The 16,603-nt window shown below is 38.4% G+C and overlaps 1 protein-coding gene across 2 annotated transcripts in view; it reads right to left on the reverse strand.

Annotated features, from left to right (window-relative positions):
• LOC117400553 (protein spire homolog 1) overlaps positions 1 to 16,603 on the reverse strand; it is a 267,989-nt gene that overhangs the window by 199,963 nt on the left and 51,423 nt on the right. For both annotated transcript variants that reach the window (XM_034000695.2, XM_034000694.2), the window contains exon 2: positions 13,125 to 13,159. In XM_034000695.2, coding sequence (XP_033856586.2) covers positions 13,125 to 13,159 — 35 coding nt within the window. The remainder of the gene's footprint in view (positions 1 to 13,124; positions 13,160 to 16,603) is intronic.

Here is a 16,603-nt window from a genome sequence, read left to right on the forward strand (position 1 = left end):
TTTCTGAAAGAGATCAAACAAAGATTGCCTCCCAATATCCAGCAATTTAAGTCACTTGCCGTTCTCAGCCCATCTGTTGTACTCAGTTCCAAAAAGCCACAGCTGGCAAATTTATAATTTTTGCCACTTTACAATGGAGATCTTGGCAAACTCGAACAGCAATGGCGAGCTTTGAACAATGTACACTGGGAGCACACTGAAGACAGCCAAATGGAAGAGTTCTGGGTTGAAGTGGCTAAACACACCGATGCAGCTGGTGATAAAGATTTCACTGAACTTGGTCTTTTTGCCTTTTCTCTTTTAGCCCTACCATTTAGCAATGCATCAGTGGAACGTTCTTTTTCACAAATGGCCCTAATCAAAACCAACCTTAGGAACCGAATGCAAGAGAAATTGTTGGAAAACATTCTTAGGGTCAGAGCATATATGCAGCGTAATAAGTGTTGCTGCAACCAATTCCAGCCATCCAAAGCAATGCTGTCACTGTTTACAGGCGACATCTATGAAGTAAATAATGCAGAAGATGGTGCTGACTCAAAGGAGCTTTTTTGAAACTAAAACAAATATATAAAAAAAAACAAAGTAAAAATGTTTTATTTTGTACATATTTTTTTTCTTTTGGACTTTTTTCTTTGTACATATTTAAAATCGAATTGAGATACACCTGTGTGATGATAACAGCTGGACCTTGGTTGAGGAGTTTGAAGGTAAGAAGTTAAAAATGTTTTTATGTGTAATTTCAGTGCATGGGGCATACTTTCAATTTTTTTAAAAAAGCAAGCTGTTGGCTCTATTTTTTGCAGTTTGTTAGGTGCATTTAATTGATGTGACTGTTTAATTGATTTAATTGATGTGATCATCTAATTAGATTGGTGGCATAACTTTAAAAGATTGAACTGTTTTCTTCTTTGGGAAACGGTAGCAGCATTAAAGGATAGGGCTACATGTTAATAGTAATAAGCTTGGTTTCAGTAAAAAAAAACCAAATTGGGCTAGTTTTGGGCTAGCGCGGCTTTTTTGCAACAGATTCAGGATTTGTGACTGTGTTGTAAAAATAATTATATGATGATTTTTAAGCAAACTGTATTCGTGTGACTTGTAAAGCGCATGTATTAAATATATTATTATGATTGTGTTGTGGTTTAAAAATACATGGTGCTTTTTTTGTTTTTTTTTTGCCTGCTGTTGTTACAAAAGCGTTTTTAAAAAAAATGATTACAAGACATTTCTATACAGCACGAGATCACAGTATTTTTTTCAAATAATTAGTGTGTTTCAGTATGTCTACATTTCTGTATATCTCTGCATGTCCACAAGGTTATTTTAAATAAATAAACAACATTAGGGCAGAGATTACAGTCATTTTTCTCATATTTAGTGTGTGTGTGTGTGTGTGTGTGTGTGTGTGTGTGTGTGTGTGTGTGTGTGTGTGTGCACGCGTGGTGCATTTCTTTTCCCAGCGTTGATGCAGCTGCAACAGTTCTTAAAAAAATAAGTTCTTAGTTACAGTATGTGGCATTGTACACTGTACAGTGTGTATGTGTAATATAATACTAGCCATTCCAGTGTAATTACTGTGTTTTAAGTTACACGAGTTAGTAAAACAGTTCTTGACACCAGCCTTTTTTTCCCTAGACCTTGCTCACGTTTCCATGGCAACAGGTCCCTAGTGGTGGGAATGTATCATTTCAGGGTATTTTTTGGGCAAAAATGCCACATCACCCACATTGATTGGCTCATGGCAGCCATGTTTGTTAATGTAGAAACTTTTCCTGAATAACTTTAGAGGACACTACAAAGATAACATATGCCCAAGATTCACGTCAATCGGCCAAACGGTTCATGAGGAGATGTCGTTTAAGCGTTTTATGCAAAATGGCACAGTTTCCACACCATGTGACCGATCAATTTTTTTCTTGCATAAAATTAATCGTGGAGATGAGCGCACTACGTACAAAAATTGTCACAGCTGTACTATGTACCGTTCATGAGAAGGCATTTGAAAATTTCCCAAAATTTTCATTAAATCCAAGATGGCTGCCACACCATGTGACCAAAAGCCGCCATATTGACCATGGCACAACATCCCATAGTCCTCTACATCCGTGCCAAATTTCGTGAGTTTTGGTGCAGCCGTTTAAAAGTTATAGGCTTTTGTAATTTGGGAGGGAGGGAGGAAGAAAAAAAAAAATAATAATAAAAATCTTTACAACAACAATAGGCTTCCCGGCCATTCTGGCCTGGAAGCCTAATAATAATAAACAAATATATACAAAGGGGCAGGATACTCCACCAGAAAAACATAATTGGCAACTTTTAAAAAATGGATGCTTTGAACGATGCATTTGGATATACAGTCCCGTGAAAAAGTATTTGCCCCGTCTGATTTTCTGCATTTTTGCATATTTTTGACACGGAATGTTATCAGATCTTCAACCAAAACCTAATATTACATAAAAGGGACCCTGAGTGAACAAATAACACAAACATTTGATACATATGTAAGACCCAATGCCCCTTTGTGAAAGTAATCGCCCCCTTAGACTCAATAACTGGTTCCGCCACCTTTAGCAGCAATAACTGCAACCAAACGCTTCCTGTAGTTATTGATTAGTCTCTCACAGCACCGTGGAGAACTGCTTAAACTCAGTGACATTTGTGGGTTTGAGAGCATGAACTGCTCGTTTCAGGTCCTGCCACAACATCTCAATGGGGTTTAGGTCTATTTTAGGAATGACTAGGCCATTCCAAAACTTAAAATTTCTTGTTCTTCAACCATTCTGATGTAGACTTGCTTGTGCGTTTCGGATCATTGTCTTGCTGCATGACCCACTTCAGCTCACGGACGGATGGCCTGACATTCTCCTGTAGAATTTTCCGATACACAATTCATGGTTCCTTCAATGATGGCAAGGTGTCCAGGCCCTGTTGCACCAAAGCATCCCCAAACCATGACACTACCACCACCATGCTTGACCGCTGGTATGAGGTTCTTACTGTGGAATGCAGTGTTTGGTTTTCGCCAGACATAACGGGGTCCATGTCGGCCAAAAAGTTCCACTTTTGACTCCTCTGTCCATAGAACATTGTTCCAGAACTCTTGAGGATTATCCAGGTGCTTTTTGGCAAACGAGATGAGCATTCATGTTCTTCTTAGTGAGCAATGGTTTCCACTTTGCTACTCTGCCATGAATCCCATTTTTGCCCAGTGTCTTTCTGATGGTGGAGTCATGAACACTGACCTTAGCCGAGGCGAGAGAGGCCTGCAGATCCTTGGATGTTGTTCTAGGGTTCTTTGCGACTTCATGGACGATTTTGTGCCTTGCTCTTGGAGAGATTTTGGCTGGACGGCCATTCCTGGGAAGATTCTCTACTGTCCCAAACTTTCTCCATTTGGACAATATGGCTCTTACTGTGGTTTGGAGGTCTTCAGTAATTTCTTTTGTTTGTGTCAAGATGTGCCTCTAGAACCTGTGTGCTGACAACGTCACTCTGATGGTAAGGGCCAAAGTTAGTTAGATTTATATTGGGCAGGGCTGGCCCAAATCAGGCCTGGTTGTTAACCAAAGTACTCAAACAGCTAACCCTAATTATCCCTTTAATTGGGTTGAGTTAACTGGGGGGGGGGGGGGGGGGGGGGGCAATAACTTTTCCACACCTGAAGATTGCATGTTTGATTACCTTGCACACCAAACAAATGAAAGAAGCACCAAACTTTGTTGTCGTTTTTTCTCTCAGACTCCCTCTATATACTACTACAACTCACAAAAATCTGACCAAATACAATGTGAAAAATGTGCAAAAATGCAGAAAATCAGACAGGGGGCAAATACTTTTTCACGGCACTGTATGTATGGAAATACAGATCACTCAAAAGGATGAAATGGTATTCAAGCCTTTGGATAAGAAGGTACAGCGAAATTAAAAGGCGCTTAGTTCATACACTTCATTCTGCCTCCATCTTTACATCTGGTTCATTGTTTACAAATCATGCACAAAAGTGCCTTCTCTGGCCACAAAGTCGCATTGCATTTTGAATTTACTGACTTTCCTTTATAAAAAACAAGGTTACTTGACGTCCTCTGCTTTTGACCAACTCTGAGGTTGTTTTTAGTCCCGTGCAAATCATTCTTTAGTTACTGTGTAATGGTTTTCAAATCAATGAATATATTGTTGAATTAGTTATTTTAAATTTTTACAGACTTTTAATGTAAAGGTGTTAATACTTTTGTCATGAACAAATATTTTAAATTGCTTAAATTGTTTATTTTTTTTTTAAATATTGTTTGTTAAACTACCAGAAATTGTGTATTGGTCTTAATCGGAGTAATTGGAATGCCAATACTTTTGTCTGCGACTGTATATATGTATGTGTGTGTATATATAGAGAGAATTGTGAGGGTCTGGAACCAGCTCCCCAGTAATGTTGTTGATCCTTCAAGAAGCTGCTTGATGAGATTCTGGGATCAATAAGCTACTAACAACCGAATGAGCAAGATGGGCTGAATGGCCTCCTCTCATTTGTAAGCTTTCTTATTTATTTATTTATTTATTTTGCAAAAACAAAACATCCTGTAGGAGTGGGTTGGAGGCGGTGTCATTAATATATAGTTTTTCCCAATATCCCATATATAAACATGCACATTATATATATATATATATATATATATATATATATATATATATATATATATATATATATATATATATATAGACGTGCTCAAATTTATTGGTACCCCTCCACAATATTTTCTCTGAAATAACTTGAAACTGACAAAAGTAATTGGCATCCACCATTGTTTATTCCATATTTAATAGAAATCAGACTTTGCTTTTGATTTTTTATTCAACATAATATTGTAAATAAGAAAACAAATGAAAATGGCATGGACAAAAATGATGGGACCGCTAACCTAATATTTTGTTGCACAACCTTTAGAGGCAATCACTGCAATCAAACGTTTTCTGTAGCTCTCAATGAGACTTCTGCACCTGTTAACAGGTAGTTTGGCCCACTCTTCCTGAGCAAACTGCTCCAGCTGTCTCAGGTTTGATGGGTGCCTTCTCCAGACTGCAAGTTTCAGCTCTTTCCATAGATGTTCAATAGGATTCAGATCAGGACTCATAGAAGGCCACTTCAGAATAGTCCAATGTTTTGTTCTTATCCATTCTTGGGTGCTTTTAGCTGTGTGTTTTGGGTCATTATCCTGTTGGAGGACCCATGACCTGCGACTGAGACAGAGCTTTCTGACACTGGGCAGTACGTTTCGCTCCAGAATGCCTTGATAGTCCTGAGATTTCATTGTGCCCTGCACAGATTCAAGGCACCCTGTGCCAGGCGCAGCAAAGCAGCCCCAAAACATAACCGAGCCTCCTCCATGTTTCACTGTAGGTATGGTGTTCTTTTCTTTGAAAGCTTCATTTTTTCGTCTGTGAACATAGAGCTGATGTGACTTGCCAAAAAGCTCCAGTTTTGACTCATCTGTTCAAAGGACATTCTCCCAGAAGGATTGTGGCTTGTCAATATGCATTTTAGCAAATTCCAGTCTGTTTTTTATGTTTTTCTTTCAAAAGTGGAGTCCTCCTGGGTCTTCTTCCATGGAGCCCACTTTCGCTCAAAAAGCGACGGATGGTGCGATCAGAAACTGACGTACCTTCACCTTGGAGTTCAGCTTGTATCTCTTTGGCATTTATCCTTGGTTCTTTTTCTGCCATTCGCACTATCCTTCTGTTCAATCTGGGGTCGATTTTCCTCTTGTGGCCGCGCCCAGGGAGGTTGGCTACAGTTCCATGGACCTTAAACTTCTTAATAATATTTGCAACTGTTGTCACAGGGACATCAAGCTGCTTGGAGATGGTCTTGTAGCCTTTACCTTTACCATGCTTGTCTATTATTTTCTTTCTGATCTCCTCAGACAACTCTCTCCTTTGCTTTCTCTGGTCCATGTTCAGTGTGGTACACACAATGATACCACACAGCACAGTGACTACTTTTCTCCATTTAAATAGGCTGAATGACTGATTACAAGATTGGAGACATGTGTGATGCTAATTAAAGAAACTAATTAGTTTGAAATATCACTATAATCCAATTATTTATTATCTTTTCTAAGGGGTACCAACAAATGTGTCCAGGCCATTTTAGAATGTCTTTGTAGAATAAGCGATAATTCTTCTCTTTTCACAGCTTCTTTACTTTATTCTATGACATACCAAAGGCATGCAAGTATACATGATAAAATAGCTTTTAATTTTATCACTTTTCAGGAGGAATGAAGCATTATTTCAATGAGCTGTAAGGGTACCAACAAATTTGAGCACGTCTGTATTATATATATATATACACACACACACACACACACACACACACACAGTGCCTTGCATAAGTATTCACCCCCCTTGGACTTTTCCACATTTTGTAGTGTTACAACCTGGAATTAAAATGGATTTAATTAGGATTTTTTGTCACTGATCTACACAAAATAGTCCATAATGTCGAAGTGGGCAAAAAAATCTACATATTTTTTCAAAATTATTTACAAATAAAAAACTGAAAAGTCTTGATTGCATAAGTATTCACCCCCTTTGCTGTGACACCCCTAAATAAGCTCTGGTGCAACCAATTGCCTTCAGAAGTCACATAATTAGTTGAATGGAGTCCACCTGTGTGCAATTAAAGTGTCACATGATCTCAGATTAAATACACCTGTTTCTGGAAGGCCCCAGAGTTTGTTAGAGAGCATATCTAAACAAACAGCATCATGAAGACCAAGGAGCTATCAAAACAAGTCCCAAACTTTGAACATCCCCCAGAGCACCGTTAAATCCATTGTTAAAAAATGGAAAGAATATGGCACAACCGCGACTATGCCTAGAGAAGGCCATCCATCAAAACTCAGTGACCAGGTAAGAAGGGCATTAGTCAGAAAAGCAACCAAGAGGCCAATGGTAACTCTGAAGGAGCTGGAGAGATCCACAGCTGAGATGGGAGAAACCGTCCATGGGACAACTACAACCCAGACACTCCACAAAGCTGGGCTTAATGGAAGTGGCGAGAAGAAAGCCATTACTGAAAAAAACCCATATCAAATCCCATTTGGATTTTGCCAAAAGGCATGTGGGAGACACAGCAAACAAGTGGAAAAAGGTTCTCTGGTCTGATGAGACCAAAATTGAGCTTTTTGGCCTTAGCGCAAAACGCTTTGTGTGGCGCAAAGCCAACACTGCTCCTCACCCTGAGAACACCAACCCCACGGTAAAGCATGGTGGTGGCAACATCATGTTATGGGGATGCTTTTCATTGGCAGGGACTGGGAAACTGGTCAGGACTGAGGGCAAGATGGATGGAGCCAAATGCAGGGAAATTCTAGAGGAAAACCTGTTTTAGTCTGCAAGAGACCTGGGACTGGGGCGGAGGTTCATCCAAAAGCTACACTGGAGTGGTTTAAAAACAAGAACCTGAATGTCTTGGAATGGCCCAGTCAAAGCCCAGACCTCAATCTGATTGAGAATATGTGGCAAGACTTGAAAATTGCTGTTCACCAACGGTCTCCATCCAACCTGACAGAGCTTGAGCAATTTTGCCAAGAAGAATGGGCAAAAATTGCAGGATGAAGATGTGCAAAGCTGGTAGAGACTTACCCAAAAAGACTCACAGCTGTAATTGCTGCCAAAGGTGCTTCTACCAAGTATTGACTCAAGGGGTGAATACTTATGCAACCAACAAATGTCTTTTTTTTGTTTAATTAACTTTTGTGTCACAATAAAAAATATTTTGCACCTTCAAAGTGTTAAGTATGTTGTGTAAATCAAATAGTAAAAATCCCAATTAAATCCATTTTAATTCCAGGTTGTAACACTATAAAATGTGGAAAAGTCCAAGGGGGGTGAATACTTATGCAAGGCACTGTATATAGTACCAGTCAAAAGTTGAGTACACTAGCTGGAAACTAGGTTTTTTTCATAATTGACAATTTTTTACATCGTATACATTTCTGTAAATACTTGAAAATGAAAACACATGTTACAATATACAAAACAAAACATAAGGAGTATCAAAGCAATGTTCAAGAAAATTGTCTCTAAATCTTGGATTCCTCAAAATAGCCACCCTTTGCCTTAATAACAGCCTCACAAACACGAGGCATTCGGTTAACAAGTTTCAGCAGGAAATCACGTCTTCCCAGCTCTTCTGCAGCAATTCCCAGAGATGTAGGGCACTTGTGGGTAGCTTTGCTTTGACTCTTCTGTCCAGTTCCTCCCATACAAGTTCTATGGGATTGAGGTCTGGAGACTGGGCAGGCCAGGACATTAGTCTGAGTTGTCCTTCACTTTCCTTCTTCACCAGATAGTTCTTGCACAACTTTGATGTGTGTTTCGGGTCATTATCTTACTGAAGAATGAAGGACTGCCCAACTAGCCGCAATCCTGATGGAATGGCATGCCTCTGAAGTATGCTATGATAGCCATGCTGGTTGAGCTTGCCATGGACTTGGTAAAGATCACCAACTCTGTCACCAGCAAAGCAACCCCAGACCACGACACTGCCTCCTCCATGCTTGACAGTGGGAACCACACATGCACAACTCATGCGCTCACCCTCTCTGCGTCTTACAAATACTCGGCGGTTGTATCCAAATATTTCAAATTTTGACTCATCGGTCCATAAGACCGACTTCCACTCTTCAAACGTCCAGTTTCTGTGTTTTTTGGCCCAGGCAAGTCTCTTCCTTATACTGCACTCTTAACAATGGTTTCTTTGCAGCAATTCTTCCAGTTAGGCCAGCTTCATGCAATCTCCTCTGTTGTTGAAACATCTGTACTTCTAGTAGCATTTAGCTGAGCTTATATTTCAGGGGCAGTTAAATCGCTGGTTTCGCAGACTTGTGACTCGAATGAACTTGTTCTCTGATTCTGAGGTCACCCTTGGCCTGCCTGACCTTGTTCGGTCCTCATGAGTGCCAGTTTCTTCAAGTCGTTTGATGGTCTTGGCCACAGCATTTACAGACACTTGCAAAGTTCTTGCGATTTGTCTTTTTTCTTTGCTTAACTGAGCGTATTTTGCCATTTTCTGCTCCCTTACATTCAGGAATGACAAACTTGTGCCTATGCTACCTATATTTATAGTAATCATGGACCCTCACCTGTTAACAATAATTGGGGATAAAAGGTTAATTAGGTAACATGCTAGTTAACTCGGAGAACATCTAACAAAGAGACTTTTATATTTAGGCCAGTGTTCTAACACCGTGTTATACACATTTCAGACTTTAAACTGACTTGGGCTTGACTAAAATGACTGAAATCCCCATATGTTCCGAGTCAACATAAACTCCTAGGTCTTTTTCATAGGGAACTATGAAAAAGACCTAGGAGTTTATGTTGACTCAGAAATGTCTTCATCTAGACAATGTGGGGAAGCTATAAAAAAGGCCAACAAGATGCTCGGATATAGTGTGAGAAGTGTTGAATTTAAATCAAGGGAAGTAATGTTAAAACTCTACAATGCATTAGTAAGACCTCACCTAGAATATTGTGTTCAGTTCTGGTCACCTCGTTACAAAAAGGATATTGCTGCTCTAGAAAGAGTGCAAAGAAGAGCAACCAGAATTATCCCGGGTTTAAAAGGCATGTCGTATGCAGACACGCTAAAAGAATTGAATCTATTCAGTCTTGAACAAAGAAGACTACGCGGCGATCTGATTCAAACATTCAAAATCCTAAAAGGTATAGACAATGTCGACCCAGGGGACTTTTTTGACCTGAAAAAAGAAAGAAGGACCTGGGGTCACAAATGGAGATTAGATAAAGGGGCATTCAGAACAGAAAATAGGAGGCACTTCTTTACACAGAGAATTGTGAGGGTCTGGAACCAACTCCCCAGTAATGTTGTTGAAGCTGACACCCTGGGATCCTTCAAGAAGCTGCTTGATGAGATTCTGGGATCAATAAGCTACTAACAACCAAACGAGCAAGATGGGCTGAATGGCCCCCTCTCGTTTGTAAACTTTCTTATGTTCTTATGACCATTACATTGAGATTGACAAGATTTACATTTTCATTTAAAAATAAAATTTTTGAATGCAATTCACTTATGATTATCAGCTTATATAAGTACACATATCATATAATGAAATATGTTTATAGACAAGTTTATACAATTAAAAGCATAGATAATCATGAAAAACCTGGTTTCAAGCAGGTGTACTCTTTTGACTGGTACTCTGTGTGTGTGTGTATATTATATATATATATATATATATATATATATATATATATATATATATATATATACACACACACACACACACACACAGTGCCATGCAAAAGTATTCAGACCCCTGACCAATTCTCTCATATTACTGAATTACAAATGGTACATTGAAATTTCGTTCTGTTTGATATTTTATTTTAAAACACTAAAACTCAAAATCAATTATTGTAAGGTGACACTGGTTTTATGTTGGGAAATATTTTTAAGAAAAATAAAAAACTGAAATATCTTGCTTGCATAAGTATTCAACCCCCACACATTAATATTTGGTAGAGCCATCTTTTGCTGCAATAACAGCTTTAACCCTTTGCAGTCCATTTATTAAATGTGCGTCAGGCACGTCAGGGCCAATTTATTTTCACACGCGCAGTTAATTTTAGACGCGCTGTTTAAAAGTATTTTTTTTCACAGTCAAGCGGGTTTAAAAGGCCCTGCATAACAACAAAGCACTCACTAGGCATCTCCAGCCCCGCCCCACCCTTTCGTTCGCTATAGCTTTCACCTATGTAAGAAATAAATAATAATAATAATAATAATAATAATAATAATAATAATAATAATAATAATAATAATGATAATAGTCATACATACCGATCAATCATCTCCTGATCACTCGTTTTATCATCAAACTCCTCAATAATGCGATCCAAGTCATTATTTTATTACTATAACATCTCAAAAAAGCTCTGCAAATGTCTGTGTTCTCTGTGCACTCACTCACAGTCAGCCAGCTTGTTTACTTATGACCGCCCCGTTATCTGATGCCAGGGCCATGTATGACTAATCATGAGATAAGCCTTTTGTTTTTTTGTTTTTTTTCGACTTGTCTCAGCTCCTGTCGCTCCCACTCGGCCATTGAATGGTTTTTCGGCTTTTTCCGGAGAAAAAACGATTAGAAACCCGTTTTTTGCGTTTCTAAAATGATGTCGGACAGGGTCCAACAGTGGACCTGATAGGAATAATTGCAATGTCGGACCAGGTCCAACAAAGGAATGCAAAGGGTTAAGTCTTTTGGGGTAAGTATGTACCAGCTTTGCACACAGTGTTGGAGTGATTTTGGCCCATTCTTTTTGGCAGATTTGCTCCACGTTGTTCAGGTTGGTTGGACGACGCTTGTGGACCGCAATTTTCATATTGTGCCACAGATTCTCAATGGGATTGAGATCAGGACTTTGACTGGGCCACTGTAGGACATTCATCTCTAACTTCTGTATAATGCTCTTTGGTCTTCATTTTCCTTTAGATTCACAGCCTGACCAATGATCCTTCAACAGTGGGGTTTTTATCCAGAAAAGGTGACAGCAACTTTAATGGTTCACAGGTGGAGGCCAATGGTAAGGTAATTGTGTCCTCGTTAGGGCAATTTCTTTCATCGGTGTAAACTGGGAGCTTCAACAGAACAGTGGTTGAATACTTATGCAAGCAAGATATTTCAGTTTTTTATTTTTCTTAAATATTTCCCAACATAAAACCAATGTCACCTTACAATAATTTCAGTGTTTTAAAATAAAATATCAAACAGAACGAAATTTCAATTTGTAATTTAGTAATATGAGAGAAATGGTCAGGGGTCTGAATACTTTTGCAAGGCACTGTGTATATATATATATATATATATATATAGATATACACACACACACACACACACACACACACACACACACACACAGTCGCAGACAAAGGTATTGGCACTCTAATTACTATGACTAAGACCAAAATACACAATTTCTGGTAGTTTAACAAACAATCTTTATTTAAAAAAAAAAACACTTCAGCAATTTCAAATATTTGTTCATGACAAAAGTACCAATCCGAAGTTAAAGTTTACTATGTAATATAGACAAACAAATACATTTTTTAGATATATTAATTTCAGTAAATGATGAGGGTTCTCTTAATGCATCTATTTTTCATAAATCAACAGATAGAAATACAATCTTTTGTGCCAATAGTGACCATCCAAAACATTTGATCAAAAATATACCATATGTTCAATTTGTATGGCTAAAAAGAATATGCAGTGATACGTCTGACTTTAAAATTAAAGCTAGACATGTAGGCTCTCATTTGATCTAGGTGGTGTAATAGAACTTAACTGATACTGCTTTTAATATAACTGAAATTAGCTTATAGAAACTATAAAGATTAATGATTCGACTACACAAGAAAGATTGACTTTTGTCACTGAGTATAATTATATCTCCAATGACATTAAAAGAATAATCTCGAAACATTGGAGGATATTGGAATGTGATCCTCCACCTACGTTTTGTTTTAGACGTGGCAGGAATATCAAGGATGTGTTAGTCGCTTCTATGTATAAATGAATACCATCTAATGACAATTGGCTTACTAAAACAGTACATGGTGAAGAAGATGTGTTCATTGTTCTAACATGCACAATACCAAATATTTTAATCATCCACACTCTGGTCGTAAATACATGATACAAGGTGTTATCAATTGTAATACAACCCATGTGGTATATATGCTTAATTTGAGTTCAATTATTGTACAATTACACCATGTATGGACGAACAATGGATTCTAAAACAATTTTCAATTAATGAATGCTGTGATAGATGAAAATTGTCATCAGTAATTTTAAATAACGTCTACGGCTTTTATCCATGCGGCACATAATTATTAGCAGTCAAGTCTGAAAGAAGAAAATATTTTTGAGTGTACGATCAACCTCGTCTCTATTACTTGGAGAACCTAATGAACAAAGTAAGGACTGCATCAATTAGTCAGTTCACAAATTACAATATGCAAGATACTCTAATGCTGTAAAAGTAAACTAAACACAAGTGCTAAACTTCATCAATATGATGAAAAATGTGACACTCACCTCAGTTGCTGTAAACATTGATAGTCTGGATTTGTCTGTGGAAGAAAACAAAATTAAATTAATACTTAATTTACTAAAAATTAGTTTAGTAACACTCCTAAAGCAAGAACATCCAACACAAAGGAAATTGTTCAGTGGCTGAAGCCAAAGACCTATAATAATAATAATAATAATAATAATAATTATTATTATTAGTCGTAGTAGTCTTAGTAGTATTTAGCCTAAACCATTACTTCCAATCATTACTGAGTGATTCAGTTTTGGGTTCTCTGAATGCAGGATGTCATGATTTACAAGATTCAATAGTACTATTCATCTGTGACATACGGAAAACACTGCCTGGACACAAATGGCTAATTAGCATTCCTTCAAATTAAGTACAAATATTTACTACAATTAGATTTGACAGTTCATACAGCGACAGTGAGGAGAGTGGTGTGGAGAAGTACTTATAGAAAAGTACAGAGCAAGGAGAAATTCAATATTTAACTGCTTAAATCAGAAATTTGGGAAATTACTGCAGCTTAAATTCTAACAGCGGTGTGTCTTTTTCTGATAACAAACTAAAACTCAGAGCAACTGATTCAAATTCGGCGCCGATCTGACACAAGGGGGCGGGGACAGACTGGAAAATAGCAAACGTAATACCGATCCACAAAAAGGGAGACAAAACCGAACCAGGTTAACTACAGACCAATAAGCCTGACTTCTATTATATGTAAACTTATGGAAGCTATAATAAGATCTAAAATGGAAAATTACCTATACGGTAACAATATCCTGGGAGACAGTCAGCATGGTTTTAAGAAAGGGAAATCGTGCCTGACTAACCTGCTTGACTTTTTTGAGGATGCAACATTGACAATGGATAATTGCAAAGCATACAACATGGTTTATTTAGATTTCCAGAAAGCTTCTGACAAACTCCTGCATAAAAGATTAATTCTCAAACTAAATGCAGTAGGGATTCAAGCATGCACATGGATTAGGGAGTGGTTAACATGTAGAAAACAGAAAAGTACTGATTAGAGGAGAAACCTCAAAATGGAGCGAGGTAACCAATGGTGTACCACAGGGATCAGTATTAGGTCCTCCGCTATTCCTAATCTACATTAATGATTTAGATTCTGGTATAGTAAGCAAACTTGTTAAATTTGCAGACGACACAAAAATAGGAGGAGTGGCAAACACTGTTGCAGCAGCAAAGGTCATTCAAAATGATCTAGACAATTTCAGAACTGGGCAGACACATGGCAAATGAAATTTAATAGAGAAAAGTGTAAAGTATTGCATGCAGGCAATAAAAATGTGCATTATAAATATCATATGGGAGATCCTAAAATTGAAGAAGGAATCTATGAAAAAGACCTAGGAGTTTATGTTTATGTCTTCATCTAGACAATGTGGGGAAGTTATAAAAAAGACCAACAAGATGCTCGGATATATTGTGATAAGTGTTGAATTTAAATCAAGGGAAGTAATGTTAAAACTTTACAATGCATTAGTAAGACCTCACCTAGAATATTGTGTTCAGTTCTGATCACCTCGTTACAAAAAGGATATTGCTGCTCTAGAAAGAGTACAAAGAAGAGCAACCAGAATTATCCCAGGTTTAAAAGGCATGTATTGCTGCTTTTAGGCAGACAGGCTAAAAGAATTGAATCTATTCAGTCTTGAACAAAGAAGACTACGCGGCGATCTGATTCAAACATTCAAAATCCTAAAAGGTATAGACAATGTCGACCCAGGGGACTTCTTTGACCTGAAAAAAGAAACAAGGACCTGGGGTCACAAATGGAGATTAGATAAAGGGGCATTCAAACAGAAAGTAGGAGGCACTTTTTTACACAGAGAATTGTGAGGGTCTGGAACCAATTCCCCAGTAATGTTGTTGAAGCGGACACCCTGGGATCCTTCAAGAAGCTGCTTGATGAGATTTTGGGATCAATAAGATACTAACAACCAAATGAGCAAGATGGGCTAAATGTCCTCCTCTCGTTTGTAAACTTTCTTATGTTCAAATATTCCTAACTTAGTTGCAATGACTATTTAAAAAAAAAAAATGAAAACACACACATTAAAACCAGTTTTAGTACTGGAGGCTGTGTGGTCCAGTGGTTAAAGAAATGGGCTTGTAACCAGGAGGTCCCCGGTTCAAATCCCACCTCAGCCACTGACTCATTGTGTGACCCTGAGCAAGTCACTTAACCTCCTTGTGCTCCGTCTTTCGGGTGAGACGTAATTGTAAGTGACTCTGCAGCCGATGCATAGTTCACACACCCTAATATCTGTAAGTCGCCTTGGATAAAGGCGTCTGCTAAATAAACTAATAATAATAATAAAATATGTGCTACAGTGTTGCCAGGGATATAGGAAACCATAACATTCTGCTTGCTCGGTAGCGAGCCTATTTGGCATTTCTGGCACTGTCCTTAGTTGGTTTAGCTCTTACTTCTCTGAGAGAAAGCATTTAGTTTCTGTGGGTGGGTTTAGGTCCGTTACTGGGACGGTTTCCTTGGGGGTTCCCCAGGGCTCCATATTGGGCCCTCTTATTTAGTATATATACATGTTCGCACTTGCTCAAATTCTTAGACATCATGGTGTGAATTTCCATCTCTACGATGATGACACTCAGATTTACTTGCAAACTAAACCTGACATTGAAGTGGCTGTTTCCGTGCTTACTAATTATAACTGATATTAAACTTTGGATGCAACAAAATGTTTTGCAATTGAACCGTGATAACACTGAGGTCATCTTACTAGGTTCTCCACACCAACTACATAAATTTAAGAGTTTAAGCATGCTGTGGCAGGGTGGCTGGGCGGTGACGTCAGATCAGAAGCAGGAACTAAAAACAAACGGACACCAGACACTGCAGATTCCAAACAAAAATAAATAAAATATTTAAACACAAAAACACTGTGCTCACAGAGCAAAATAAAAGATCAAACAAAGCAAATCTTGGACACAAAATACTACAAAACAACACAGGTCAGGCTGGGCAACTGCTGTCACTGTTCCTGTATTTAATTTTTAAGTTTCATTTTCTCTCTCTCTCTCTCTCCTCGCTCTCTCCACTCTCACTGCTAATACACCCACCCTGCAGCTAAAACAGCAGGTCTTTTATATCTTGGCCAAGGGGCTAACTGGCTATCAATTCTCTCATTACCCCTCGGCCACAGTCTGCACAGGTAGAATTACTATGCGTGACTGCCAACTAATTCAATAATCACCAGCTGACAGTCACGCATTCCCACAAGGTATTTTTAAAACAAAAACAAAAACACATGGCGCTTCACCGTCAATACAAAATAACAATCTGCACAGGGGCGGATGGGAAACTCAGTTCTAAAAATAAACAAATAAATACGCACAGGGCTCCTCACCCTGTTCCATATCCCCCCCCCCCCCCCCTTGTGCGCAGCACACATGGCCCAACGGCCACCTCCCCCCCCTTAGTCCCAAAGTCTCGGCT

This window comes from Acipenser ruthenus, chromosome 4 (assembly GCF_902713425.1).
Source record: "Acipenser ruthenus chromosome 4, fAciRut3.2 maternal haplotype, whole genome shotgun sequence".
Taxonomy (NCBI): domain Eukaryota; kingdom Metazoa; phylum Chordata; class Actinopteri; order Acipenseriformes; family Acipenseridae; genus Acipenser; species Acipenser ruthenus.